At 59.3% G+C, this 24,410-nt stretch overlaps 1 protein-coding gene across 3 annotated transcripts; it reads left to right on the top strand.

Annotated features, from left to right (window-relative positions):
* Positions 1-1,882: 1,882 nt before the first annotated feature.
* SLC43A2 (solute carrier family 43 member 2) lies at positions 1,883-24,410 on the top strand. 3 transcript variants are annotated; one of them, XM_063294649.1, is made up of 14 exons: positions 4,989-5,184; positions 7,622-7,702; positions 10,788-11,010; positions 11,702-11,757; positions 11,972-12,048; positions 13,622-13,714; positions 15,414-15,547; positions 16,029-16,231; positions 17,054-17,200; positions 18,999-19,140; positions 19,629-19,758; positions 20,042-20,115; positions 21,128-21,251; positions 23,001-24,410. In XM_063294649.1, exons 1-14 carry the CDS (start codon positions 5,025-5,027, stop codon positions 23,160-23,162), a joined length of 1,806 nt encoding a protein of 601 aa, XP_063150719.1. In that variant the 5' UTR covers positions 4,989-5,024; the 3' UTR covers positions 23,163-24,410. The 3 variants fall into 3 exon arrangements, with proteins under 3 accessions (XP_063150735.1, XP_063150719.1, XP_063150727.1); XM_063294657.1 differs by lacking the exon at positions 7,622-7,702 and having other exon boundaries at positions 4,990-5,184; XM_063294665.1 differs by lacking the exons at positions 4,989-5,184; positions 7,622-7,702; positions 10,788-11,010 and adding an exon at positions 1,883-1,886 and having other exon boundaries at positions 11,703-11,757.

Raw genomic sequence — 24,410 nt, 5'->3', positions numbered from 1 at the left:
CCTGCTCGGAATACATTCCTGAACAGTTCTCCCAAAAAATCCTGGATGCCTATCAGTCTGGAAAAATTGAAACAATCATTTCCAAAGCCCCGGGCTCCATCAGTGCCCCACCAGATGCAAGTCTTGAAGTGGAGATTTGGGATGAGGGTGTATCTTCACAAGAGGGGCAGTCCTGTCAAAACCTCTCCAAGAGCACAGCATAGAATTGTAGAAGGAGTCTCAGCCGCAGAACAACATCCGGGGATCCACAGGCCTCTCTTGCCTTGGATAAGGTCAAGCGTTCCCATTTCCACCCTCAGAAAAGCACTGGGAAAAGTGGGATTTATGGGACAGCAGCGAGAAGAAAGCTGCTGCTCGAAAGGAGAACATTGGTGCTCCTCTTGGGTTTGCTAAAAAGCACCTGGGTGGCCCTTCAACCTTCTGGAGGAACCCCCTCCTGGACAAAGTGGAGCAGGCTCCAGTCAGGTGGGCGAGTGACCGTGTGGGGACGCTCAGCTGCCTCGGGGCCTGGATAACCTGCCATCATTGACTTATGCTTGGTGGTGGTGGATTCAGTGGGAGACCCTTGGGCTGCACATGAGGTTGAATGCAAGTGGCTGATGCAACAAGACGGCAGTCCCAGCCAGACCAGCCCCTCTCCCCGAGGAAGAGATTCAGGGCTTTGGAACCACCAAGCCAGCCCTATGCCCCGGAGAGAGCGGTGGAGTTCCCCGGCAAGCAGGTCATGCTAAAAAAGGCTGAAATCTTGCAGAGCTGAAGATTTCCTGGGGAGGGATGGGCTGGGATTTATTCACAAGCACAGCAGGGAAGAGGAGTATCAATTACAGGAAACATTCGGCTACTACAATTGCAGCCCAAAGTGGTACAACCAGTTAGGGAATCTAAGGCCAACTCCACTTCCCACTGGCGCATTGTGTGTGGGATGCAACAAGTTCCACTTTACTCAGACCCCCTTGAAGTATCAGCAGGCCCATCGAAGCGCCGATAACATTCACTGGCAGATAGGCAAACAACCGAAAGGACTACGGCTTCATCCTCGAAGGGGCGCCGGAGGCCATTCGCCCCCTCCCCCCAATCCGGTTTCTTCCGGGCCGCCCGGCTCTCAGGGCAGCCATGCCGCCGGGCAGCTGCTGGGTGGGGGGCCTCGTCCTGCGGGGGCACCGGTGGGCGCGGAGGGAGGGGCGGTCCAAGGCCGCCCGGGGGAAGGCTTCTTTCCCTGGGCGCGGGATTCCTGGCTTTCGCCCCGCAGCGGGGAGGGGGGCGAGACGACGATCGAGCCGGAAGCGACGCTCGGCGCTCGATCGGAGCTGTCCAAGCGCGCCCGATGGGATCCTGGCGACCGAGGCTCCCCCGCGCTTCAGTCAACCGGCGGGCTCCGGAGCAGTGCCCTCCCGGGCAAGGGCCGGCCTGTCCGGCCACCACCGGCGACGGCATCGGGAGTGAGTATCGAGGCTGGACCGCAAGAGACGTGCCTGGCAAAAAGCGGCGGCGGCCTCTCCCACGACCGACCAGGCCTGTTGGAGGGCGCGAAAAGACTGGCGGACGGACGCCGATGGCGACCCGCGTGGCCGACCGTTGCGCGGGCTACAGAGGGAAGGAGTGCCGCAGGCACCTCCGCGCGCGCGCGCGCGCCCCCTCGCCCACCCCTCTCAGCGGGAAACCCGCTCTGTGCCCGCCTGCCCACCTCGCCATCCTGGCTTGGCTGCGCGCTGCCTGATTGGCTGTGACGCGACGGCTGGCAAGGCGCCGGAACCAATCAGCGTCGCCTCGCTCCCCCTCCCCTCCCTGCGGTATAAAACAAGCGGCTCTGCGCCGGGCTCGGAGCAACAGAAGCGTCGCCACCTCGGCCGCAGCCGCGCACCGCCGGCCGGATCCAGCTGGGCAGCCAGGTGAGCGAACGGGGCAGCCGCTGTGGCACGGGCGAAGGGGCCCGCTGGGCTGCCCTCGCGGGGAGGGCGGACTGTCTGCGGGGCCCCTGCTCCCCCCGCATTTCCCAGCCGGCCTCTGAGACTCCCCCTTCGCTGAGTACCGTCTCTACCTTGCGCGCAGAGGGAGGAATGGTCTGGGAGGAAATCCCCCCCCCCGCGAACTTCGGGGTTGAAAGCTCTTACTCCCCCCGCCCCGGAGGCGAGCGGAGATCACAAGCTGTTTCCCCCCCACGTGTATGGGTTGATTCTTTAGAAAGCCCCTCTCCCCCCACAAATAGCCTGGTCTTTGGCGAGGGGCTCAGCGCGGTGGTCCCAGCCGCTCTTCCTCGCGTCCGAGGATGCCAGCGGTTGTTGGGTTAGGGCGGGGTCCTTCCTATCCCACTTGGTTTTCATGAAGCCTCTCCAAGGCACTACTCTGGGTCTCTGGGCATTGGGTATTCAGGGTCCAATGCCTCTCAACGTGGAGGGTTGGCTGAGCTATTGTGGCTAATGCCAACCAGTCAGATGAGGAAGCCTTTCTTCGGCCTTCGGCCCTCCCCTTTTGCCCGTTAGAGACCCTCCAGCCCTCTTTGCCTGCACATTTTCTGGGCTTCAGTACCCCTTGCTGAGGTGGGTCCAGAGATCAGCGTGCCTTTGCAGGTTTCCAGATCAAGCTGCAAGAGGCTGGCCTGTAGCAAGACGTTCAGCTCAGCAGCTGTTCATTCTCAGTTCCTTTTCTGATTTCCTGCCTGGGGCTCCCTTTCTGACTCCCCCGCTTTTGCTTTTCCTTCTGAGTCCAAGCAGTTGGGCCAGGCCGGGTAGCTGAGGGGTGTTTAACCTGTTCTCAGCCTTGCTTAACTCTTCCCCCCCCACCCTCCATCCAAAAGCTGCTGCCCGCTGTGAAGAGGAGGCAGTGGGGCAGAGCATTGGGGCATTCCCCCCACCCTGTCCTTTTCTCGGTGAGTCACTCCCAGCGCAGACCCCTGGAGAAGACTCGGGGGGCTGTCTGGATTTGCTTTCCCTGGGTGCATCACTCTTTGTTCCCTGAGCCACCCTGGCTGTTTTGATCCGTGCCCAGTTCAGGGAGAGGGGAGTTTGCTGGAGCCTTATGCCATCCTTATTTATTGTACCATCTCAGATGACTTGGCATCACCTTGGCCATTCCCTGGCCATTTGGGCTTCCCCCCCACTGTCGGGGCAGTTGGCCCCACTTCCTGTTGTTGAACCACAGTACTGACCTCATCCTCTTATCCCGAGGCTGATAAGTTTATTGAGAGCTTTGGGGAGGTCCAGATAAATCAGAGATTTGGGCCCTTATCTTGCTGCTGCTTGATCCTCCACAATTGCTGCCCAGCCGAGCTTCTCTCCTCCCTGTGGATGGCACCCCCTCTGGGCCGCCCTTTGGGCAAGGAGCCTTGTCTCTTTCACGTCGCAGGGACCCTCCACTGGGAGACGGCAGCCTGGGTCCGGCAGGGAGGGCCCTCAGCCTCTAGCAGGACTCCTTCCTCATCAAGCCCCCCCGCCCAGCACCAACATTTTATGCCTGCCTTTGGGCCGGTGCCGGTGGGGTGGAGGCCATTCTGTTCGCGGAAGGCTGCCTGGGGGGGACGCGCTGCCCCAAGCTTCTGCTCAACCTGCGGAACGGGAGGGGAGGCCATTGCCTGTCTGGGCAATTGGACACAAAGTGTGTTTTGGTCCCCTTGCCCTGGAAAGGGTCTTGGGGGGGAGCCAGAGTGCCCTGCGTCATCCCCAGGAGCTGGGAAAGTTAAGACTATTTCTGTTAGGTATATGTTGCTTTAAAAACTTTTCAAAGTGGTTCATAAGGGGATGGGAACAGAATGATACCCTGAAATACAAATGCTGTTGTAATATCATGCATCATGGTTGAGTTAGGAGAAGAATTTCATCCGCGTTAAAGATTGCCCCTCCTCCCCCAGTGGTGCTGGAGTGGGGGCTGAGCAGTAGGTGTGTTCCCCTTCCCCTCAAATGGGAGAAGAAGGAATCCCCTCTCCCCAGCCAGCTGCATGCTTGGGCCAAGTAAAATTAAAGCATAGAGGAGGGTAAAATTAAGCGTGAAGTGTGTTCCGAGTGGCCAGAGAAATGTAGATATTATCAAGATTCAGGGGGATTTTGACAAGATGGTACAGTGGGGAGAAATGAGTAAGCTGAATCGCAACAGGGACAAATTGGGGTCCTCCATTTGTGTAGAAAATGCAGAGGCAGGAGTACAGGATGTTGGGGTGAGCGTGGAGTACACGAGAAAAGGATTTGGGTGTCTTGCTGGATCACACCTTGAACAAGAGCCCAAAGTGTGATGCTGCTGCAAAGAAAGCAAATGCAATTCTAGGCCGCACCATCAGAGGTATAGCATCAAGAACGAGAGGATTTGTTGTTCCTCTGTAGACCACACCTAAAATACTGCGTCTGGTTCTGGGCATCACCTTTCTGGAAGGCCGAGGAGAAACTAGAGCATGTCCTGAGGTCAGAACCAAGATGGTGGGGCCTGGAGGGAAAAAAGAGTTTGAGGCCTTGGGTAGCTTTAGTCCGGGGAAGGAAAGTCTTCGGGCCCCCCAGTAACTGCCTTCAATATCATTAGAAGATGAGGTGGAAAGGTTCGGAGTTGTTCCAGAAGACTAGACAAGAAACTGGGCTTAAATGGCAAGGAAGTAGATTTCAGTTGGACGCCAGGAAAAATTTCCTAGCAGTTATTCAAGAATGGAACTGGCTGCCTCAGGGGGTGGCAGAATCTCCTTTGCTGGAGGTGTTTAAACAGAGGCGGGATGGTCATTTGTTGGGGATTATGCAGTAGTGGATTACTGCACTGGGCAGGAGGTTGGACTAGATGACCTCTGACTTCCCTTTCCACCCCAACATCCTTTTACATTTCTTTAACTGCATCTTCTGACTGTAGCTGAGGATGTTTGGGGAGGAGTGTGGGGCGAAGGGTGCTGAGTTCCCCAGCTGGAGCTAAGGGAGGAGGAGGGGAGATGGCAATCATGGTCCAGTCAACAAGGATGAGAATTGGAAGGAAAGAGGAAAAGTTGTTCAGAGAAAACCTTGCCTGCCAGCAGTTTGGAAGACCCTCCGGGTGAAGACGAGCCCCCCCCTGCTGCGGTCATGGCTCCCACGCTCACCACAGCCCACCGGCGCCGTTGGTGGATGGCCTGCACGGCCGTGGTGGAAAACCTCTTCTTCTCCGCCGTCCTCCTGGGCTGGGGATCCCTCCTCATCATGCTCAAGTCGGAGGGCTTCTACTCCTACCTGTGCCCCCTCCCAGGTGAGAAAAATCTTTGCGGGGGGGCGGGATCTTGCTGGCCCAGACCGACCCTCCCGAGCCATGTGGGGTCCAAGGGTCTCCCAAGCAAGTCAGCCCCCCGCGGGGGTCTGGCCTGTGTCCCCCCTGCTGCCCTTGGTGGGAAAGTGGTTCTGCGAGGGGGGGCGGCTCGTGAGGCCAGGAGGTGAGAGTGGCCCTGCTGAGGGGGTGCTTGCCAATTGGGGCATGGGCAGTGGGACGCATTGCCAAGGGCTGATGCCCGGTCAGCCTTGCTCACTGTCTAGGAAGCCTCTGGGTCAGTCTGGGGGAGAGGCCGAGCTGCTTGGCCCCTGGACCGGGAGGGGACCAGCTGGCCTTTGGATCCCTCCCCACCCGCCCATTGGGCACTTGGGCACTGCCGTCACCAGCCTTTTCCTCCACGGAAGTTGCAGGCGCATGGCCTGTTCCAAAGACACCGGCAGAGGCGGCAAGGTCTGGGGCTGCCAGGCTGGGCAGGGGAGCGGGAGGCTCGTGCGGGTAGGCCTGCACCTCGCCTCTGCCCCTCCATGCCCCCCCATCCCGCCCTTTGGACCTGGGTCAATCTTTTACAGGGTCTGAAGAGGCGACCTTGATAAACAGCTGCGGTGGCAGAAGTCTCATCCAGGAGGGAAGACGATAAGAACCTGCAGGGCTGGCAGGAGAAGGGCGGAGCCTGGGCGGGGTAGGCGAGAGCCGATGGCAGCCACCCGGGGTACTGGCTGGGGCCGCCAGGGCCCCTGTAGCCAGCCATCCTGGGCTCCCTTCGGGGTTGACCGGGCCACTGTGTGTGCCCCGCTGCCCGAGACGTGCGCCGCAGCATGACCCGGCGTGCCACCCCAGAGAGGCGCCTCTGGCTCCCCCGCTCGGTTTAACTCCCACTCGAAGCCCTCATTTCAGCAGCAAAGCGGAGGGAAGGCCTTCCTCTTTTTCCAGCCTGTCCTCAGTGAGGGGCTGAGTTTTGAGGAGGTGCCTGGGGCCGTGGCTGGTCTGCCTTGAAGGGGAAGCTGGGACTCTACTCTTCTCGTCACGCAGAGATCCTCCCTCTTCCTTTCTCCACAGAGCGGCCCTGGCCAAGTTTTGTTAGGTTGGGGGGGGGTCTCCCTTTGTGCATCTTCTGCAGCAGAAGGGGAAGGGCTGCCTGGCCCTTCTTGCGGCACCAGGCCGCTGGGTCTCCCCCGGCTGGGTCTCCCTGTGGGGAAAGCCATCTCGTTCTTCCTTGGCTCCTGCCAAGCAAAACAGCCTCCCCCCATCTTATTGCGGGCTGCCTCAGCTTGAGGGGTCTCCTTCTCAGCTGGGGGCTCTGGCACGGATGGGTCCAACACGCCATCTGGCTTGAGCTCTGAGGGGCAGAACCCTGACTGGGTCGGGGTCCCAGCAGAGTGGGCGAGACAAACCCTGCCTGGGGGTGTCCGGCCTACAGGGGCTCTTTGCTGGACCCGCTCTTCCTCAGACAAGGAGGAGGTCAGCAGGGGAAGGGGGCTTCCCCCTGCCAGGGAGCCAAGTGTGTGTGTGCGGCCAGGGTGTGTCCTCCAGGCGGCAGCAGCCAGATTCTGGCCCTCGCAGCAACTTTGCTCCACTCCGACTCAGCAGCCCTGCCTGTTGAGCTGGCGCTTTCCAGCTGAAGTGCTGAGTGGCCTCCCCCCTTATCGACTCCAGCGGGGCTCCAATCAGGGTCCTTGCAGCCCGGCGCCCTGCGGTGACTGCCTCCCCCGCTGGAGGGGCAAGCGGCTGAAGGCCGCGGGGGTGGGGGGCTTCTGCCTCAGGACTGCTGCGAGGCCCTGCCTGCTCCCTTTTCTTTCTGCTCTCGGGCTGGCATGACCTTGCCTGGGGGCAGCGAGCCATCTCTTAAGGAGGGGGGCCATGGTCATGGGCCCGGGGAGCCCCCGCTCTTCCCCAGCCCCTTTGGAGCTTGCTGGGGCATCCTGTGCCTCAGCCCTGGAGTTTGGCTTGGGGGCTTGCCTGCCGCCTGCCCTTGTGCAGAGGAGCCCGGCGGCCCATCAGGACCGCGGGTGTCCCTGGCACTTGTCATCAATGCTGTGGGTGGCGCTGGGCTCCACCTTGATTCACAGGTCCCCCGGGAGGAAACAGCTATTCTGCTCTGGGCGGTGGCCCACAGAGAAAGGGGGTGAATCAGAAAGAAGGCGGCCAGATTTGGGTTGCTGCCCCATCCGATTGCCCTGGGACACAGAGTGGCCTCCTTCAGAAGGGAGGGTCGACAGGGAGGAGTTGGAGCCGCAGGTTCAGGGGCTGTGCCCCTCCTTTTGACTGCCCTCTGCAGAGGACATTCAGGCAAGGCTTTGTGTCCAATCCTGCTCGATCTTCACCGAGCGCTTTAGAAAGTGCCTGAAGATGTGGTTTTTCTGCAAAGCCCAGGGTTGTTTCTCAGACCTGCACCTGTTGCTGCCTCCCCCCTTGTGAGCAGGTGATGCTCCACAGGCTCTGGAGAGACATTGGGCCAAAGGACACACATGGCCAAGGGCACCTTCTGTGAATCATTTCAAAAGTGTGTGCGTGAAGCAGGGCGGCTGAATTCTTTCTCTCCTTTCCCAGGATGGTTTGGATGAAACCCGCCCCGGGGATGGGGGAGTCTAGTGATGGTGCTGAGGGGGTCTGCCCTAAGGCCAGGATTGCAGTGGGGAATAAAAGGGTCAGCCCTCCCTGGGCAAGGTGGTCCTCCCTCTCCAATTCCTTAGAGAAAGGAACCCAGAGTGTTGTGTAGCCTCTTCCCGGAGTTTAGGGGCAGGTGCATTTTAGAGGCTGACCAGTGTGGCCATGGGTCTGGGCCCATGTTGGCCCAAAGCCCCCGGGTCTCCAGCACAGGGCACCACAATGTGCCTTTCTGTCCTCTGAGGAAGGTGGCTGGCCGGCTTAAGGCTGCACCATATCAAGGGCAGTGAGAGGCTGCCAGCCCAACTGTGTTTTTGCTACAAACACAGGGCCTGTTTTTGGTAAAGCGGCTGCTGGGGTTTAAAACCTCAGGGAGGGGCAAACTGGCAGTTGGTGGGAGTAAGAGGCTGCAGGAAGGCCTTTCTCTTACCAGCACACCAACACAGGTGTGCCCTCCTACCACCCAGTGCCGCCTGCCTGCCTCTTCCACAGGCTTTTGGGCACCTGCTAACCAACTGCAGCTTTCCCCTTCTTCTTCCTTTTGTGCCAGCCTCCCACCATGCACACACATACACACACACACACACACAGCTCTACCGGTGTCTCTGGCAGGTTAGTTAATATTTCTCCAGAGCCACCTGTGAAAGTGGTCTCACCGATGGGGGTGGGGGGGCATCTGGCATTAACCAGCTGCAGCTGGCCTGAAATATCCCGAGATGGGCGTGAGATGAGGGGTAACCAAGGAAGCCGCCAAGGGCTGAGCCTGTCTACCCAGAGCGGCCGCTCCCTGGGGTTTCACAGCCCTTCCTGGGGTTGGGTGTCTTATTCTGTTGTCTGTCTCAGGAGGCCTGTGTGACTCTGGGTGGCGTTCAAAACTAAATTTTGTAAAAACTGAAAAACTAAACTAAATTTCATCTCATTCCCAGTAACCAAGTGCTCCCAAGCTATCTTGGATTGCCCCTGCTGGCCTCTCTCCACCCGTCCGTCATTTTGCCCATTTGAACCCAGTTCCCCTCTGGGGAGAAGGCTGAGGCAAAGGGGCTGTGGAGGGCTCTGACTTCTCCTGGTCACTTGCTTCTGGCCTACCTCCCTCTCCTAGCCGGAGGCCCACCCCTTCCTCTCTCTTCCTTTTGCTGCTGATGTAGCCAAAAAGGCCCTTGCAGCTTCCCTTGCAAGCCTAAGTTCCTTTTGCATGTGAGTTGTTCTGACTGGCTTTCTGCAGATAATAGCTACTTGCTGATAGATCTCCTTGGCAGTTAGACCTGTCTTCCATTTCCTGTATATTTTCCCTTTTAACTCTTAGCTCAGTCAGAAACTCCCTATGCACCCCAACTTTCCTAATGCAAAAATATCTTATTTTTGAGGAGTTCCCAGTCCCTTTGTGCAGGGGACCCAGCCTAGAACTTGGCTGAACCTGGATCTCTTGTGGTCAAACTGGCGTGTGGTAATGCTCAACCACCTACCTCTGTACTATCTTGAATCCTGAGATGACATGCTCACTTCCTCCCAAACTGCCCATAGCATGTCCCTCTGCAGCCAGCTCCCTCCTGCTGGCCAGGGCCTTGTCTCCCTTCTCTCTCCTTCATCCCAGAAAGGGAAACAGCCAGCCAGACTGAGATGGGTGGGTTGTGCAAGAGATGCCCAGTAGTCAAGACTCCTCCTGGAAAGCTCTGAAATCTGGTCCAGGAGGGCCTGATTGAGATCTCGGCTTGGCCTGAGAGTCTCTTGCCAATGTCTTTGTATCTTTCCTTTATATTGTCACCCAGTGCTTTGGACTGGACCCAGATGTTCCAGTACCTGGATCCCAACACATATACGTGCCTCCTTTGCATGTGATGCCTTTCCTTCTCCCCTTCTTTGAAAGCCGATGTGCCCTTCAGTCCTTGCGTTCCACTCTGGGGTTTAGCAGTGCTTCCTGAGTCCTACTGGCTTTCTTGAACAAAGAGGTCTAGTGCCCTGGTCCTAGTCTGAACCCTGTAGTCCTTGTGCCTTCCTGGCTCTCAGCTGGCATCTTTTGCGTGCAAAGGCTTGAAAGTGGCACATAAAGGCTGGCATCAGCAACAGGCCACCTTCATCTCAATTCCCCACATGTGGTGGACTTTCAGCATTGCCCAGCCCCTTCCCTGCTTAAGCAGACTGCAGCTCCTTTTAGCTTTGTGGCACCTACACTGGCTGGCAGCGACGGGTCCTGAGAAGAGTCTTTCCAGCCAGAGTTGGAGATGCTGGGAACCCTGCAGCTCTGCTCATCTGCAAATGGCCTGTTTTAGGTGCCCCTGGAAAGGAGGAGGCCCAGTTAGACTCAGCTGGGCCCCATCTTCTTGGTGGGGACACCAACGCGGGGACTTTCCTCCTCTTGAGAGTACGCCATGTACCCAATTTGGCTGCTTTGAACGTAAACGCCCATTTCTATAAATTAGCCTTCCCTTCTTAATGGAGGTTTTATATTACTCACACATGATGGCTGTTCCGATAACATAGCTTTATGGTTTTATTGTTATTTATTGCTTGTTTTTATTCTTTTAAATTGATGCGTGTATTGTTCAAATTGGTATTGTAAACCAGGGTGGGTTGGTCTGCTGGGAGCCTGTGGTTACATAGTACATAATAAATCAATAAATAAAGAAAATGACCAACAAGGGAAGCTGTGCCATCAAGTCACGGGCCTTGAGGCCTTGCCCATTGCACCCTAGGCAGGATTGGCATGCCCCCAACCAACCTTTGGGACACAGTGGCCAATCTCTTTCCCCCATCCCAGGACAGCTTGAAGCCATACTTTGCTTTGAAACATACCAGATTCTTTTGTTTAAAATCAAAACAATTTTATAAAACTTAAAAAGTCCAGTTGGTGAGGTCCAGGGAGATGACTGCAGGCCAGCTGACCCAGTCCAAAGGCAGCCCCTTCCTGCATTTGATAAAGCTGGTGTGGGTGGTGAGGACAAGCTCCCGGAAGGTCTCCATGCAACGCCCCCCTTTTCCTGCAGAGAATTCAACGGATTCGGCCAGTTCTACCTTGGCTCCCAGGAACCAGACCGCAGCCTCAGAGCCGGAAGTGGCCCACATGAACGGCTGGCTCATCTGTAAGGAGCAGGATGAGATGCTGAACCTGGCCTTCACTGTGGGCTCCTTCCTGCTGAGCGCCATCACTTTACCCTTGGGCATCGTCATGGACAAGTATGGTCCACGCAAGCTGAGGCTGCTGGGCAGGTAGGCTGTGGGACAGGGAGCTGGCTGAGCCGTGCATCCTCAAGGCCAAGGCAGATGTGTCTGCAGCCCTCCAGCCCCAGGGTTAGCTTCCTTTCCCTCCCCAGGAGCCGGGAAGGCCCTTCCTAGTCAGGACTTGTGTGCTGGGAGTGTTTGGTGCCTGTGAGGGAGACCCACCCAGCCTCTCCTGGGGCCTGTGGGATGGCACTGCTGCTAACACCACCTGAGTATGGGAGACAGAAGTTGGCAGCTTCTTGAGCAGCGTGGCTGTGGTGCTGGACCTTTGCTTTGCCTTCCACCACAGTTCCTCAGCCCACTTGGACTTCCAGGGAGAAAACACCTTGCTCCCTGGCCCCGATCATACACGCTGCTCTGGGGGCAGAGAACCCCCATCCTGAACTGCTGGGGATGGGGGGAAACTGGCACTGGTGGGTCCTGGGGAGGGAAAGGGGGCGAGGAGAGAAGGTGGACCTTCCCTGGTTCTCTGCTGGCGGCTTCCTGTGTGGTCTGGAGGCTTTGTCTCTTGGGCTCCCTGCCCAGAGCCTGGTTGAGAGCGACTTGGGTGAAGGAGGCTTTCAAAGGCAGAACCCAGGGGAGACCCACTGCTGGATAGGCTTGCTCAGCGGGAAGGGAAGGAGGAGGGGCTGGGGACACGATCCAGGCGACCAACGGGCTTCCCTCCATGCTGTTGCAGTGCCTGCTTTGCTGTGTCCTGTGTGATGATTGCCTACGGGGCCAGCAACCCAGACTGTGAGTATGGCATTGGGTGCTCTGGGGCAGAAGCCAGAGTGGGGCCAACAGATTCCAGGCACTGCTTCTCTGCAGGGGGAGCCAGGGAGCCTTGCCCAGCTGGGGCGCTGGGGGCGCTGGGCTTCCTGAGGGCATGGCAGATGTGTCGTCCCTCCTGCGTATGGCCCGGGCCCTTATGCAGGTGGCCATCAAGCACCTTCTTCCTATGCCGTAGCTCTGTCGGTGCTGATCTTCATCTCGCTGGCGCTGAACGGCTTTGGGGGGATGTGCATGACCTTCACGTCTCTCACGGTAAGCGCCAACTTCATTGCCAGGCAGGGCGAGCTGTTGTCGGGCCTTGTGTAGAGCAGTCGCTGGCAGGGAGCCAGCATTGCCCCCCACTTTTGCTGCCTTGCTTATGCCACTGCTCAGCGAGATCGCTTGGTCCAGGTGGGCGATGGGGGTTGAGGACTGTTCCCACGGGGCAGCAGCACAGATGGCTGTCCAAGGGGACAAGTCACGCCTGGTGAAACCTACAGAAGAGCCCTTTGCCCGGCCTGAGCCAGCTGTCTTCTGGGCCACCCTCACGGCTCAGCCTGGGCTCCCCCTCCGGCTGCTTCTGCCTCTGTTGCTGGTCATGGGGGATCCGGGCAACCAGGAGCCCTGAGGGGATCTGCTCCCTTCTCTCCCCCCTCTGGCCATGTGGAAAAGCCCACAAAATGGCCAAGAGGCGTTGCCCTTGCAAGGAACAGCTGCAGCGTTAGAACTTGCCAGAAGGTGGGGGGCAGGGGGTGCCCTGCCTCTCTCCAAATGCCAGTCCTCCATGCAGCCATGTGTGCGGGGGGGGGGGGGTTCAGGCGGAGAGAGGGTGGGTCTTGGTTGCTCAGGGCTGGTGGCTTCAATTCGCTGTGACGTCCCTGTGCCCGCGTTTCTGAGCTGAAGGGGAACTTGGTGTTGCAAAGAGCACCAGGCGCCTTCGCCTCTGGAGCTGGGGCAGGGCTCCCCTCAGCCTTTTGTGGCTGCCTTTTGCAGCAGTGAGCTGTTGCAGACCTTTCCCTGCTCTGCCCCCCCAGCAAGCGGGTCATCGATTCGGTTCTGAGCATGCCCGATGTCAGGGCTTGCTGGGAGAGTCTTTCCCCCGATCATTCCCAGAAATGGGCGAACTGCTTGAGGGACATCAGTCCTGCCCTGATGGGTGCTGTGTCTGCCCCCACCGCCCACCGCTTCTGGATGGGATTTGGCGGTTCCCTTGCCAGGAGGGTGCTCTGTGCCCTTCCCAAGGGCCTTAGGAAGGGAGGGGTGACCAGGGGACCTACAGAGGCCGGAGGTGGGAATGGCTGCTCTGGTGGGCCCAGCCTTGACCTGGGCTCTTGGCATCCCTGTGCACATCCACCTCAGGATCCCACCTGGAGGTCCCAGGGCAGGTGGCACCTGAGCACCTGGTTCCAGCTGAGCGAGGCCCCAGCTGGGCGTGAAGCCCCTTGGCCTGGGGCTGGAGTGGGACTCACGGGGTGGGTGGCCCCCCTCCGTTGCTCTGCCCAGTTGTACCTCAGCTCGTTTTGGGGAGGCTTTTTGCCAACCATCCCAGGTCAGTGTTGCCCCTTGAAAAGAGGTGAAGACCTGCCCCCTTCCCCGGTCTGCACGGCCTCTGGTCCAGCCTTGCAGAAGCTGTGGAAGGGTCTGGGTGAGGTCCCATCCCCGCTCCCCTCCCCAATTGCAGCTCTAGGCATCTTCTCCATGCGCCATGCGGCCTTTGAATCTGCACTTCCCTCCAGCAGCTTCCCCTGGTCCTGCTCCCGAGTAAACAGGCAACTTTGCAGACCCCTCCTTCTAGCCAGCCTCTTCTGCCCTCATGCCTCTCATCCCTTCCTGCCTTCCTTCTCAGCTGCCCAACATGTTTGGCGACCTGCGCTCCACCTTCATTGCCCTCATGATTGGCTCCTACGCCTCGTCAGCAGTGACTTTCCCCGGGATCAAGGTAAGCTGGGGACTGTCGGGAGAAGTGGGAAGCACAGGCTGGGAATGGGAGTCCAGTCCCACCCCTCTCCCTTGGGGATTATAAAGCACCCCCAACTCCCCAGCCACCAACAGGTACTGTGTTTATGTATTTATTCGTCCAGCTTGGATGCTGGCAGATCCAGTTGACTGTGGGTGGCTCACAGCATAAAGATAATAATATACAACCCAAAAAAGCATATAGCAGTAAGAAGATGGCAAATCTGGTCAACCAGCACAGCTCACATGGGCATACCAAGGCATGCCCATTACTGTCCGCCCCACCATGTTCTGGACCAGTTGAAGCTTCTGAGTGGTCTTCAAGGCAGCCCCATGTAGAGGGCATTGCAGTAGTCAAGCTGTGAGGTGACCAGGGCATGAGTGACTGTCTGAAGGGCCCCTCGATCTAGGAAAGGGCACAACCGGCATGCTGGATGAAGCTGTGCAGAGCCCTCTTGGCCAGAGCTGCCACTTGTTCATTGAGTTGGCACTGCGAGTCCAAGAAGACCCCCAGATTGTGCACTACCCTTGATTGGGGAAGTGGTGCCCCATCCAAGATCAGAGATGGAATTTCCCTAGATCTAGGTGGCCCTAACATCTGCAGCACCCTGAAGACATTGCATGTGTCGAGGTACAGGAAAATACAGCATTGCAGCTGGCGAAGTGCCTGATGGAATTTAACACACGCACACACACCACCCCTCACTTCCTGCATGGTTACTGGAGGTTGCATAGGAAAGGGCCATCCATTTCCACCTTGTTTCATAGAAGCCACATTGTGTTTCCAGGAAAGAGAAGCTGAGGAGCTGCTGTCTGGAGGAGTTAGCCCTGAGCACAGCCTGGCACGGGCAGGAGGAGGAGGGCAGTGCTTGACTGCTCTCATGGGAGGGTGTTGGGGAGTGGTCTGCCAGCAGCCCAAGCCCACCAGGAGCAGCCTTAGCCCTGGCCAGCCTGGGAAGACCGCCAGTGGGGAGCCTTCATTTTGCCAAGCCATAATGTGGCTGGGCTGGTTTATGCAATTGGGTCTTACCTCATAAGCATGGTTAACATGATGGGCAGATCCAGCCTTGGGCCCTGCGGGGTCCCTAGTGGTTCGAGGACAGCAGCTCTCGCCTGACGTGGGCAGGACAGCTCAGGGCTGATCCGCAACAGGCTGGCAGCTGGTCTGCAGGACTGCTCCAAGAACAGCTGACGGCAACTCCACCCCCTTGTTTCCCTGGGGGTCATGTTGCACTGCTTGGACTAGGGTTGGCAGTTGGGGCAAATGGGGCTGGGGCTGAGGCACGTCTCCATTTTCTCTTCAGTATCTGGTACCCAGGGAAAGACAACTCCTGCTTCTAGGGCTTCAGAGGGCCGTCCTAGCCCTCCATGGGCTCCCCAACCAGAGGAATTCACTGCCACGAGATAGACCCTGCCCTGACCACATCCAGTTCCTATCCGCACAGGTTGTCCCCAAAGCCAAAGGCCGCAACACCCTTAACACAAGGGCCTGGCTTACACTGCTGACCGCCCGGCCCCATCTTAGCCTTTTCAAGACTTTTGCCCTGGAGATGCTGCCAGCGGGGCTTGGCCTTCCCACCAATCCCCCGGGGCCTCAGGCCAAGGCCTGATGCAGCCCTGACCGTTGTGCCTTGATCGCAGCTCGGCCTCAGCTCTTCCCTGGCGCTGCTCCTGTTTCCCAGGTGATCTATGACCTCGGAGTCTCCTTCATCCTCATCCTGCTGGTCTGGGCCAACTGTGCGGGGCTGGTCTTCTTCAACTGCTTTTTCAACTGGCCACTCGAGCCATTCCCAGGTCCCGAAGACATGGACTACACGTGAGTCGCTCAGGGGCAGGCATGGTGGTCTGGGTGGGGAGGGCCATGCCCTACTGTTCCATCAAGCCCATGCCTCCCTTGGGCATGCTGCCCAAGGCCCCTTGGCACTTCCCAGAGCCATGCAGAACCCCAGGCAGGAAGCACAGGCAGGGTCGGCTGAGTGGGGCTGTGCGAGGGAGTCACCTTTTGGCCCGGCTGCCCAGGACTTTGTGGTCTGGCCAGGCCCCCTCTCAGTGAATGGGAGGAGTGGGATGCTGGAACTGCATTTTCCCCTGTCGGCTGCTGCTCTGCCTTGAACGGCCTGGCTCTGCAGCAGGTGATTCTCCCGCCTGGGCTGTGGCCTCTCTGGTCTTCCGTTGCTGGGAGTGCCCCTTCCCCAGAGGGAGAGGTTCCCTGGCGCATGCCAGATGCACAACCCTCACTCCCAAGCTTAGGTCTGGGGGGGCCTGAGCCAGCAAGAGCCAACCTCTCTGCCCCCCAGGGTGAAGATCAAGTTCAGCTGGCTGGGCTTCGACCACAAGATCACAGGGAAGCAGTTCTACAAGCAGGTGACGACTGTCGGCCGCCGCCTCAGCGTGGGCAGCTCCATGAAGAGCAACAAGGAGGTAGCGGCGCTGCAGGATGGCGGCAAACTCTGCTTCTCCACTGTGGACCTGGAGGTGAAGTGCGAGCCGGACAGCGCAGGTGAGGGGCAGTGCAGGGGGCGGGGAGGGCGCAGCTGCTGACAGATGTGACAGGCCTCCCCCTGTGCTGGCTGGCCACCTGCAGTTTGGGGGCTGCTGCCATGGCAGTTGTGCAGGCAGGTTGGCAGGATCCTGGTGCACTGTGGCTTTTGGAGGGGGTCTCTCTTTAGCCAGCCCCCTTGTCCCCTCTGGGAAGAAGCTCATCCTTGGAACACCCTCGCCAAGCAGCGAGCCTCGTCCTGTATCCATAGAAAGTGCCTTAGGCGAACCTCTGCCTGCACCTCCTCCTTTGTCCCTTGGACCCAGTGGGTCTGGTCCAGCCCTCGGGGGCCAAGGGAAAGAAGCCCACTTCCTCTTCTGTACAACAGCCCTTCAGGCAATCTCAGTGAGCCAAGAAGGAATGGCTGGCAAGGAGACATTTTCCTTCTTGTTGCAATAAAAGAGATTTGGGTTGAAAACACTGTACCTGTGGGATTCACTTCCACAAAGTGTGGCAGCAGTCCCTGAAAGGGAGCCGGCTTAAGGCTTTGTGCAGGAAGGTCACTGCTTGGATGACCGACATGAAATCTCTCAGCATGGGCTTGGGCAGGATCCTGGGTCAGGCAACTTCGCCCTCATCCTACCAGGCAGTTCTTGCTGGGGTCACTTGGGGCTCAGAACAGCCAAACTAAGGTGGAACTGTGGACCAAGGAAATGTGCCCCTCTGGCTGGTGTGTGGGACTCCAGGTGCCATAAATCCTACCGGCTCTGTTTGCAAATTGGTGGTGTCTCCTGGGGAAAAGCTGACAGGTCTCCCTTCTTTCTCTCTGATTCCCCATCGCAGCCTCCCCGTCATTCATGCACAGTGTCTTCAGCCCCATCCTGCTGCTCAGCCTCGTCACGATGTGCGTCACGCAGCTCAGGCTCATCTTCTACATGGGTGCCATGAACAACATCCTGGAGTTCATGGTGGAGGGCGACCTGGAGACAGGTGGGTGCCATCTCCTGCCCAGGGGAGACCCAGGCTGGGGCTGGGAGCCTTTGGGAAAAGGGAGCCCAGTCTCCGTCTGGCCAGCCTCTGGCACTCCAGCCTGGGCACCAGAAGAAGCCTCTGTTGCTGTAACGGGATGTGGAGTGACCTCGGGAAGCAGGCCGAAGACTGCCACCTGGGTGATGGTCCAAAAAGAGGCAGCTCAGTCCGCAGGTGGAGGAAAAGCATGGGAAGCGTCTCAGAAGGGACCCTCCCTAGTTTTCTGGAGACTAAAAAGAAGAGGGAAGAAATAGTTTCAGTCTTGCAAGTTTCTGCCAAGGTAACCTTAAGAAGGTTGGTTCATCTGGGTGTGCTCCCTGCCTGGCCTACCTCGCATGGCTGACAGCTGCTTTCAGCTGCTGGTCCCTAAAGCACCCATGGCTGCCTGTCGAGCAGGCTTGCGGGGATCCGGCCAGCCCTTCTGCACACCAGGAGGGCCGTAACTGAACCCAGCCCATCTGGGACTTGAACTCCTGAAGTCTTGGAGGCCAGGCTGGCGGGCGGTTCTGGAAGCCTGACTCCCTGCTGGACACCAGGCTGAGAAGGGAATAGATACATCTCTTGGGCATATTTGCCGAAGGCAGAGGGCCACAGTGTATCTGTGTTGAAATGGGCCTTGTTGGGAAGGCAGTCTGGGTGCCTGAAAGGAAGCCAGGGGGGCAGGGGCTTCCCCGACAGTCCCTGTTGCTCAGACCTGCACTGCCTGCCAGGGACAAGCTGCTCTCCACCCCCGCCCCCCCCACTCCCCAGCAAAGGCGGCTTTGCGAGGGCCGACTCTTGCTGAGCTCCGGTGCTTCTCTCAGCCGCGTTTCCATGACACGCAGGGCCCTGGGAGTGTGGGCAACGCTCCGTGCTCTCTGGGGGATCCGGCCGCTGCGGGGGGTGGGGAGCACAGGGCACCTTAGCTTCTGGGTCAAAGGGGCCTGGTTCTGCCCCTTCCCAAGCACAATAACAGGGAGGCCAGGCCGCAGACTCTGAGTCAGAGCCCTATTTATAGCTGCTGGAAGGAGGCCAGCAGGAAGGGAGAGGTGTGCATGAGCACCCGTGTCTTGTTCACCACAGGGCAAAACCATGTGCGCCTCTTGCCTTGCAACAGCCAGTTTGGGCCTGTTCGATCCGGAATTCATCTGCTTCAGCAGATGAATCAGGCGGTGCTTTCACAGGGAGAGGAGAGAGGCGATGGGGAAGTGAAGAGGGAGATGCCGGCTCTGCCTCCCTGCCCAGTGGGGCCCTCTGCACTTGTGCCCAGCTCTCCCAGGGCCTCTGTGGGGCATGGCTTCTCCTGGGCACCTTCCACCCCAGAGGGCACTTCTGGGTGCCTCAGCCATGGGCTCAGGGCATCGGCGTGGCCCACCTGAGGGAGCCTGGCTGGGGATGTGGGAGCCGAGCCCTGCCCCCCAGGGGTGGTTTCTCAGCCCTGCCCTGCCTGTTCCCCAGCAGCAAGGGCCCTGCGCTCCCCGGGCTCTGCCTCTCTTTCTCCAGAGGAGGTCACAGGGGGTGATGTAGAAACAGGAGAGCCCATGCTTGGGTTGCGCCCTCCTTTGGGGCCGGAGACCTGTCTGCCGGGGCCATAGCTGCTGCCCTGGAGCAAGGCCAGGTTGCCTTGGCACAGCTGGACAGGTCGGGACAGAGCTCTGGAGGGGAGGGGCGGCTGGGGCAGGGGCCGGGGCTCCAGGCTCGCTCGCCTGCAAGCGGGGGTTGTGGGGGCTGTGGCCAGGAGGCTTCTAGTCCCCAACAGGCCTGCCTGCCTGTCTTCCAGTGGGTCTTTACAGCTCCATCTTTGGAGTCCTGCAGCTGCTCTGCCTCCTGACCGCCCCGGTGATCGGGTACATCATGGACTGGAAGCTGCAGGAGTGCGAGGACGGCCCCGAGGAGGCGGGCAAGGGAGACGCCAGCCCCCCGTACGTGGTTTGTGGGTGGGGAAGCTGCGGGGTCCCTGTTGGCCGCGTGCCCAACCCCGCATTCCTCTCCCCTGCGGAAGTTTTTGAAGGGGGTGCTATTTCTCACACCCCCTTGGTGCATTCCATGCGGAGCAGGGCGCCACGGCTTGCTGAAGGGCAGGGCTGTGCTCGAATGGGGAGGCTGCGGTGCAACTGGGTCGCTGGGCCACAAGCCCCAGCATCCTCACTGCTGTGGGTGGCCTAGTTTGTGGCAGAGCCCGATGGCTTCCCGGAGACGTGGGAGCCCTTGCCTCTCCCTGAAAGTAGGGGAAGGGTCACCTGGCACTGGCTGGCATGAGAATCCTGGGCAGGGAAGGAGCCTGGGAGGTCCTCCCACCCTTGGCAGCGCCAGGCCACTCTCAGACCCAGGCCCTGCCTGGGGGACTCCTCCCTGGCCCCGTGTACTTGATGCTCAGGCAGCCTGTGTGACAGTTCCTTGCTGCCCACAGGGGTGGGAAGAAGAAACCACGTGATCGCCGGATCCAGAAGATCTCCAATGCCACCCGGGCTTTCGCTTTCACCAACGTGCTGCTCGTGGGGTTCGGGGTCACTTGCCTGATCCCCAACTTGCCCTTGCAGGTGAATGATGTGGGGAGGAGGCCAAGGGTAGCCAGCTGGGTGGGCTCACTAAGACCCCAAGGAGGGTCCTCCCAGCGGCTCCCAGGGGTGTTTTGAGGAAGGCCAGGCTGACTGAGAGGCCCTCTTGTCCCTCTGGCAGAGGGCCCCCTCTGCCTCCATGGGAGGGGGGTCCTGGCTCTGCTGCAAGGCCCCGGAGGGCATTGGCAGGTCCTGGGGGTGCCTGTGGAGGCCCCTGTGGGGTGGCTCCCGGTTCTGAAGGTGGTCTCCCCACTCCCTGTTCCAGATCCTCTCCTTCATCTTGCACACCATCGTAAGAGGCTTCATCCATTCGGCTGTCGGGGGTCTCTATGCTGCTGTGTAAGTCCAGCACCTCTTCGGGGGGCGGGGCAAGGCCGCCCCTTTCAAACTGGGTCACTCCCATTTTGCCACTGGATTTCTGGGTCATGTTTTCCTTCTCACTGGATTACCCAACTAGTGGCTGTGCCCCCGGATATTGCCTGGCACCTCTGGGTGTTACTCCAGAGCAGGTGGTGAACGCCCCCACATGCCTCCCTCGCCATCTGATAGAGGCTGAGGTCATCACTGGCCCCGGCCGCATTCTTTTTGGAGCAAAACAAATTCCTAACACCTAGCTGGTGCTCTGCCCTGAACTCTTGGGCCAGAGAGACGCTGCTCTGGAGGCCTCCCACGGAGGGCATGTCTGCACCCTTGCCCGAAGAGCCTTCTCTGGGCCCGAGAGACAGGATCCCAGGGTTTCACTTCCTGCTCTGGACGTCCTGGTTTGTCAGCCTGGCCGGCCGGCCATCACACACATACACACACGCGCACGCACGCAGGCCGGCGCTCCAGTGGCAGCTGCTGGGACTTGCCAGGGCTGACTCACATGTTTTTGCTCTGCGTGGCCGCCTGTTGTTTTGGAAAGGGAGGTTATGGATTGCGTGTTGCTGAGGGCATTCGGTGCAACTCTGAGGTTGCTCAACCCAGGAGGAGGCCAAGCTGAGCCTTATCTGTTTCCCAGGCTCCTGTTTTGCGCTGGCAGCCTTCAGCACTCAGCACTTTGTAATCAGGGATCGTGTTCCACCAGCCCAGGGAACATGTTTGTCCTGCAGACCTTCCAGGTTCCTCTGGGCCAAGGCAGGCTCTGGGAAGACTCCCAATGGGGCTTCCAGCGGGCCCCGGGCTGAAGCCAGCAGCGGCCCCTGGTGGGCGGTCGGCCGGCCTGCACTCTTGTTTGCGGAGAGGCCAGGTCCTCCGCTGCTGCCGCTCTTGCTTTTCCTGGCCTCCCAACTTGTGGGCCCCTGGGCTGAGGGAGGGTCTCCAATTCAGCAGCTGCAGGCATGGGGGTCACCTGCCCCTTCCCTCCCCCCAGGTATCCCTCCACGCAGTTTGGCAGTTTGACCGGGCTGCAGTCTCTCGTCAGCGCCCTCTTTGCCCTCCTGCAACAGCCCCTCTTCCTGGCCATGATGGGCCCCCTGGAAGGAGACCCCCTCTGGGTAAGTGGTGCCCCCTAGGCTGGTCAGCGGCGGTAGTGGCAGTCCAAGGAAGCCGTGCGCTGGCAGCTGGTCTGATGTAAGAAGAGGGTGGCAGAGTGAGTCACGCACGGCAGTGTCTCCCCCCCTGCCCAGCCCTTGGTCGTGGGGCTCAGAGCCAAGGAGCTGGTGGTCGCAACCCAAAAGGAGCACATGCCCACGGCCCAATCTTGCCGGTCCCTCGGGTAGCTGGTCCCCGTGCCATGAAGGGCTTTGTAGGTCCGGGGGGGCACTCAGCAGAGAAGGCCCAGTCTAGGGTCTAAATCTTCAGGGGTTGGGTACGTTCCCAAGCCAACAAGCCAGGCACATCCCTGGGGTGATGTTCTCTGGATGCTTTGGCCGAGAATTAGGGGTTTCCATCCTGTCGCCCAGCGGGTACCAGTGAGCAGAGCCTACCAGCTGCACTTGAGTAGACCTGGTGGACAGAATCGGTCCCCTTGCACGATGCCTGTGGGCTTTGGCGTTGCAGTGGAGTTGCTTTGGAGCCCTGTGGAACCGGGGACCGTTCAGGATGCTGCCTGTCCTGACACTGAGTGTTGGGAAACCGTGGAGGCCTCTTGGATCTGCTCCCAGAGACCATGTGGGCTTTATTTGTGCAGCGAGGCCTGGCTGGGAGCTGTCCCCGTTGGTCTTGCTTTGCAGTCGCAACTGGGCACGTGGGGAACAGAAGGTCACATCCCGGCGTCTCGTGAGCTGCTGCCTTGGCAGTGATCTCCAGCCTTTGTTTTGGCCTCCAGGAGGGGGAAACTTTTAAGGGCACTTTGGTGCAGAAACCGGCTTCTCCAGCCACAGTTCTTCCTTTGGTGCACAGTAATTCTCTCCCCGCCTCCTGCCCCTTCAAGACCTGGGGAAGACCTGCACGGTGATGGTGGGGTGGTGGGGAGCCAAGGGATTCCTATGGCAACAAGAACGAGCCCTGTCCCCTTCTGACAGGGGTGTAGGAAAAAGCGCCTGTTTCTCTGAACGCGAAGGGAGGAGCTGTTTTCTGGCTGTGGGAGCTCTGAAGCAGCCGCCTCCTGGAGTCGTGGGGGCTCTGTCACAAGCACAGGATGGGCAGCCACTTGTCAGGGAGGTCTGGGGATTCCCGTCCTGGGCAGGGAGTTGGGCTAGAAGACCTCCAAGGTCCCTTCCAACCAGTTCCAAGGAGAGATGGACAAGGGCAGGATGCTTCCTCCCCTGGTACAGCCCTCCTTTCTCCTCCATAGCTGAGGCAGAACAGGTGTAAAACGCACATGCAGCAGGCCATTTCCTGGCCAATGGTGTCAAGCCAGTGAGCTCGGCTGTTGGAACTGGGCAGGTGTGGTCAAGGCACCAGGCCTCTCCCCATCGGCCTCTCAGCTGGCTGCACCCTCGGGAGAGAGTTGTGCCTAGCCTTGCAAGGGGGACTGTGGGCAGCAAGCTTAGCGCTCTGGGTCGGTGTGCAGTTTGGGCTCAGAGCTGCCTGGCATGGGACGCTGCCGAGAGCAGGGGAGGGGAAGGGAGGGGGCCCTCCAAGCACAGGGAAGCAGCCTCCTCCAGCAGAGGGGGCAGCGGCAGGGCGAGCCAAAGGCAGGTCTGCTCTGGCACCCGAGGGCCAGTGCACAGGTGCTCAAGTGGCCTTGCACTCCACAAGTTGGGCTGCATTTCCAGCAAAGGTGCCGCTTCCCATGCCACCTGTATTGCTGAGGCAAGCCAATGGCCTCGGCCCTCACCTGTCTTCCTCTCTCCTGCCAGGTCAACGTGGGGCTGCTGGGGGTGAGCATGCTGGGCTTCTGCCTGCCCCTCTATCTCATCTGGTACAAGCGGCGCCTGGAGCGGGAGAGGCAGCAGAAGGACGACGATGCCAAGCTCTTCCTCAAGATCAATGGCACGCCTAGCCAGGAAGCCTTCGTCTAGGCACTCCCTCTGGATTGCGGGACCTTTTTGCTGGGGGAGGGGGCTGGCTGGCCAGCCCTGGGCTTCCTCTGGTGCTGCCTGCAGCTCCCCCTTCTCCCCTGAGGTTCCCGAGGAGCCTCCCGAGACCCCCAGTGCAACTCAGATCTCACAGGCCTCGCTTTGGATTTAAAAGCCATGCCACAATGCCCCTTCCGTAGCACCACCCAGCTTGCGTCCCTGCCTGTGCCCACAGTCTCCCTGGTGCTGGCCTCAGAGGCACCTAATTCAATATGGGTCTTGGTGCTCTGCAAAGGGAATGGACCCCCTTCCTATTCTAACCCTTCCTGGCACACAGATGCACACACGCACGAATGCATGCACACAGGCAGCAGCTTGGCTTGTGTCTGTGCAGGACACAGACTCCAGCCTTGCTCCCCATCCCCGCTGCTCTCCCATCCTGGGGTGGGGGCTCTCAGCCACTCCTCTGGCTATCATGCAGGAGCCTGTGGGTCCCTCTGGCCTCTGCACCCATTGGCAGAGAGGACCAAGGAGAGCACCCTGTCTGCACCTTGTACCTGTTCTGGGCAGGGAAGGTGGGAGGATGTGGCCACCACGCCTCTTCCCCCTCTGCAGACAGAGGAGCAGTTTGACCAGTGCTTTGGGATGCAGAGCGCCTTCTCCCCACTTTGGACTTTTCATAGCACGACTGAGGCATGTAGGCTGTGCACTGAGTCATGCAGGCAACTTGGCTACAGCAGGAATTGACCCCAAAGTCTTTAACAGTCTTTAACAAACTTTAACAGGCCTGGCAGACCGTGAGGCAAGAAGGCTGGCACCAAATCTCACCCCCCAAAGGGGCTGTGGGTCTGCCCCAGCCCAAAAGTTAAGCAGGGAGCTGTAGAGGAGGGCAGCCCAGCCCACAGATTATCCTTTTTTTGTATGGAAGAGCCTGGGCTGGAGGCATCTTGCAGGGAGCTCCTGGCCTCTGGGGCTGCTGCCCCCCAACCCCCAGCAAAAGTGTTGCAGCAAACTAGGGAAAGTCTGGGGGACTGGGGTGATGCCCGATGGCAACCACCACCGCCTTCATCCTCTCATTGGCTCTGACCAAGGGCAACTTCAGCCTCACGCATGGCGCAGCAGCTGCAGCCCCCTGGTGGCAGGAATCCTCCCAGGCAGGGCACTGGTTCCCTTGTGGTGGCAGCCAAGATGCCACGGGGTGGGCTGCACTGTCTTGTCTCTCTGACACCAAAAGAAAAACACACAACTCTA

The sequence above is a fragment of the Candoia aspera genome, chromosome 1 (assembly GCF_035149785.1).
Source record: "Candoia aspera isolate rCanAsp1 chromosome 1, rCanAsp1.hap2, whole genome shotgun sequence".
Taxonomy (NCBI): domain Eukaryota; kingdom Metazoa; phylum Chordata; class Lepidosauria; order Squamata; family Boidae; genus Candoia; species Candoia aspera.
Note: the sequence above shows the minus strand (reverse complement) of the source record. Positions and strands in the feature narration are given on the sequence as shown.

Bases quoted from the DNA above. Each gene is read 5' to 3' on its own strand.
- SLC43A2 (XM_063294649.1), top strand. From the start codon at position 5,025: ATGGCTCCCACGCTCACCACAGCCCACCGGCGCCGTTGGTGGATGGCC. The intron at 5,185-7,621 runs GTGAGAAAAATC...CCTTGTGAGCAG, and splicing joins CTACCTGTGCCCCCTCCCAG to GTGATGCTCCACAGGCTCTG. The intron at 19,759-20,041 runs GTGAATGATGTG...TCCCTGTTCCAG, and splicing joins TCCCCAACTTGCCCTTGCAG to ATCCTCTCCTTCATCTTGCA.